This window comes from Cyprinodon variegatus, unplaced genomic scaffold, assembly GCF_000732505.1.
Source record: "Cyprinodon variegatus isolate N-32 unplaced genomic scaffold, C_variegatus-1.0 Scaffold816, whole genome shotgun sequence".
In the NCBI taxonomy this organism is placed as follows: Eukaryota; Metazoa; Chordata; class Actinopteri; order Cyprinodontiformes; family Cyprinodontidae; genus Cyprinodon; species Cyprinodon variegatus.
Genome location: NW_015151269.1, coordinates 271,186 through 274,793, shown reverse-complemented (window position 1 = coordinate 274,793; position 3,608 = coordinate 271,186). Strand labels below are relative to the sequence as shown.

Below are 3,608 nucleotides of genomic sequence, written 5' to 3'. Positions count from 1 at the left end.
TCCGTCACACATAGGCGTCCCCTGCTTCCAAGTGTTAAAACATTAGTTCCTGTTTCTCCTTCCGGTCCCGGTTATTATTGCATCAGCATCTCATTCAGCCCTGTGGAAATGTCGAGCTCAGCAGACACAGGTACACATTTTCCTTTCATTAACTGACTGTTTTTATCCCCGATTACTGAGATATTCAGTCGATAAAACCACAAACAGTTTCGTTTTAATATTTCAGTGGCTGTCGGTTCAAACTAGCCCACTATTAGCTGTAGCTCGGCTACAGCAACATAACTCCATTTAAAAACACAACAATTTAAGATTTTTAATGGCAGCGTTTGACTTCTGTAACACAGACACATTAGTAAATTGGCGATCTTCAAGCTATAACAGAGATTCTCCATTCGGCGTATTGTATTAAGTTGGTAAAGTCTTTATCTAACCTAAAACATATGATGTTCTCTAAATGTTCCCTTCTGTCCATCTGTCAGCTGATCGACTCAGTCATATGTGTTGTGGTTTAAAAATGATTACTGTATCTATTTTCCTGTTTATAGAAGCTTATAGCAGCTTTATTAAAATCTGATTATTTTATGCCAACACTAACAAAAAAAGAAGATCTAAATGTTTCTTTAGTTCCATAAAAAAAATTTTGTTTTTCTCCCCCCAGCTTTTATTGTCATTACACTGCCACAACTACAGAGCAATGAAATAAACTCTCTACATTTAACCCATCCCCTTGGATAGCAGTGGGCTGCCATTGTGCAGCACCCAGGGAGCAGTGTGGGGTGAAGGGTCTTGCTCAGGGACCCAGAGTGGCAGTCTGTGGGACTTGAACTCAGAACCTCTGGATTCCAGGCTCTATGTCCTAAACAATAGGCTGCCACTCACCTTCCTTTTAACAAATCTAAGCAGCTCCTGTTACCCTTTATCATTATCACTACTTCTAAAAGCTTAAATTAAATAAACGTATTGCATTTATATCTCTGCTGCTTTCTCTTTCATTTCATCCTGCTCTTGATCTTCCCTCCAATGTGTTTCCCTGTGATAGTTCTGCTAAGTTACAGCCTTTTATTTCACTTTCATGTTCTCTGTATATTTTTAGCTCTTCATCATCTTGTTTGTAAGAAAGGAAAAGGAAAAACAAACCTGCTCCACATGCAGACCATTGATAGAATTAGCAGATTTCCCCTTTTAAACAGGAATCAGAACTAGCAGGCAGTTTCCTGAGCACCTGATGGTCAGTCAGAGCAGTGGTTGAAGCAGAGGAGGATCAGTCGATTCATTCAATTATCATTGATTTGATGGGATTCCCATGTTTTACATTCATTAGATCAGTTTCATTATGTTGGATCCCATTTGCTATATGTTGGGTTATTTGATCAGTTGGCTGGATGTTCACCGTCTTTTGTTCGTGAGCTTTATATAAATCCTCTTCCGTTGTTTTGTTTAATCTTAACAGACGTTTTAGTTTATTTAAACATTGTTGAGTTCAGCTTATTTAATGCATCTTATTAGAAATCAGCTGCTGGTTTGTGTCAATTAAGTCCATCGAGAGGCAGAAAGGACTTTAACTCTATAATAAAGCTGTTTTCTTTTACTTAGCCATCTTTTGTTTCATTTATTCATATCAGCTTTACTCAGTCTGTGGTTCCCTGGAAAAGCTGATTGGCTTTAATTTCTTAGTTGTTTTGTGTTGAAGCAGCTGAAGTTTTAGTTAAACTATGAAAGCGATCTGGATCAAAGCAGCTTTGGCGTTTCTTAAACCTGTCAAAGGCTGAAGGAGAGTCTGGCTGCTTGGAAGTAAAACATGAGGAGTAAAAGGTGTGAGTGATGAGCTTTGCTGACTTCTCTGCCACTTGCTGCTCGGCGGGTAACTCTGCGAACGTCTGCCCTCTTGTTTCTGCAGCCTTTGAGTTTGGCTTCTTGCTGCAGATTAACGAGGAGGCTGTGCTCACCGCGGCCCTGAACGACTACCTCACCTCACGCAGCTACCTGGCGGGTTTCGGCCCCTCCCAGGTCGACTTGAGAGCCTTTAGGCTCCTTCCCAGACCCCCCGACCCACAGCACGTCCACGCTCTGCGCTGGTACAGACACATTTCCGCCCTGCAGCAGGACCTCGCCGCAGACGGCAGCAGTGAGTAAACGGTTGATGGATCCTGGAGCGGGTTTCCTCCGCCTCTGCGCATGAACCCAGAGCTGCTCTGGAGCCGTTTGAGTTCAAACCGCAGCGTCAGCCGGTTTGTGTCGCTTTGATCGTTGTTCAAACAAACTACAGCCCCAGATTCTGTCTGAAATTCTCTGTTTGTCCTGCATGGTTCTGCTCACTGCATCCGGGTTTACTTAATGGTGATTTCCGGAAGCAGCCGTCCCGTTTCCCTCCTGAGATCCTGACTTTCCTTTAATCTTAGAAAACAACCTTTCCCAGCAGCTCTCTCGCTTTCTGCCACCTTTCTTCTTTGAACTCTGGCTGCTTTCCTTAACTTTAAAGAAGTTCAATAGAGCAGCTTGTAAAGACAAATAAAAAGCTGTAAAATAAATCAGTTTTTGATGCAGAAGCTTATTTTCTAACTGAGAAGCTGTGGAAATACTGCAACCTTTGTTTGGAAAAAAAAAGGAAAAGAAGATGTTTCTCTTCATCAGTCAGGATGTTCCTGTAGGAAACACTTTCTTGCTTGAATGCTTAATGAAAAGCAGCTGGATTAGGAACCAAACTTTTTAACCATTGGTTAAATAAGGTGGAGGATCTGTGATGCTGTGGGCTTTTCCTCCTCCAGAAAACATTCTTAAAAAAATAAAACAAAAAACAATAGAAAATGTGTCAGTTCTTGGTCCAAAATGAGCTCCTGTAGTAAAAATATTTATTTAGAGGATTTTTACACGACTGCACAAGGAGACCAGTAACCATGACAACAGCTTCACCTTCTCCTGAATTGGAGGGGAAAACAGGATTTGGAAAGAATCATGTTTTAAAATAATTTTGTCAAATAGTTTTTCTTTCCCCTCCTGGTTGGACAAACGTTAAAGAAACATTTTGACTTTTTAAACATTTTTATGGTGATTGACAGGAGGCTAAAACTGATGCTAAATCTAATCCTAATCAGAAACGTAATTTGAGTTGATGAGCTGACTGTAGCCGACAGAATGATGAAAGGAAGCCATGTTTCTGGGTTGTAACGTGGATCCTGCCGGGTTGTTTCTGTCTGGTTCTGTTCCAGTGAAAGGGAGGCGGGTCCAGCCTCCATGGTCTCCACCCGCAGGAACAGAGGTTCCTCAGCTGCGGCTCTACAACAGCCTGACCAGAACCAAGGTACGGCTGCAGAAAGCATCCACCGCTCCGCTGTCCACCCAGCAGGATTTTGATCTGCTGCAGATTTACTGCTAAATAAACATTTTTACTTTGCACTGATTAATCTGATTTTATTTAACTAAATAGACAGAAAAAAAACCCCACAGAACCAGGAGAGAAAAAGGTTCTGCAAGTAGGAACTAAACTTCATCTACGTCCTGTTAATAGAGCTGCAGCTAAAGATTAATGATCCGCTAATCTGTCAGTTATTTCAGTAATCTGTTAATCTCTTGATCATTTTTTGATCTGTTAATCTATCGGTTATTTCAGT

The 3,608-nt window shown here is 41.4% G+C and overlaps 1 protein-coding gene across 1 annotated transcript in view; it reads left to right on the top strand.

The window, feature by feature from the left end:
* The first annotated feature begins 8 nt into the window (after positions 1-8).
* Positions 9-3,608, top strand: part of cars (cysteinyl-tRNA synthetase) — a 17,377-nt gene continuing 13,777 nt past the window's right edge. The window contains exons 1-2 of the mRNA XM_015396703.1: positions 9-130; positions 3,207-3,298. Of these exons, the coding sequence (XP_015252189.1) occupies positions 109-130; positions 3,207-3,298 (114 nt within the window). The 5' untranslated portion in view covers positions 9-108. The remainder of the gene's footprint in view (positions 131-3,206; positions 3,299-3,608) is intronic.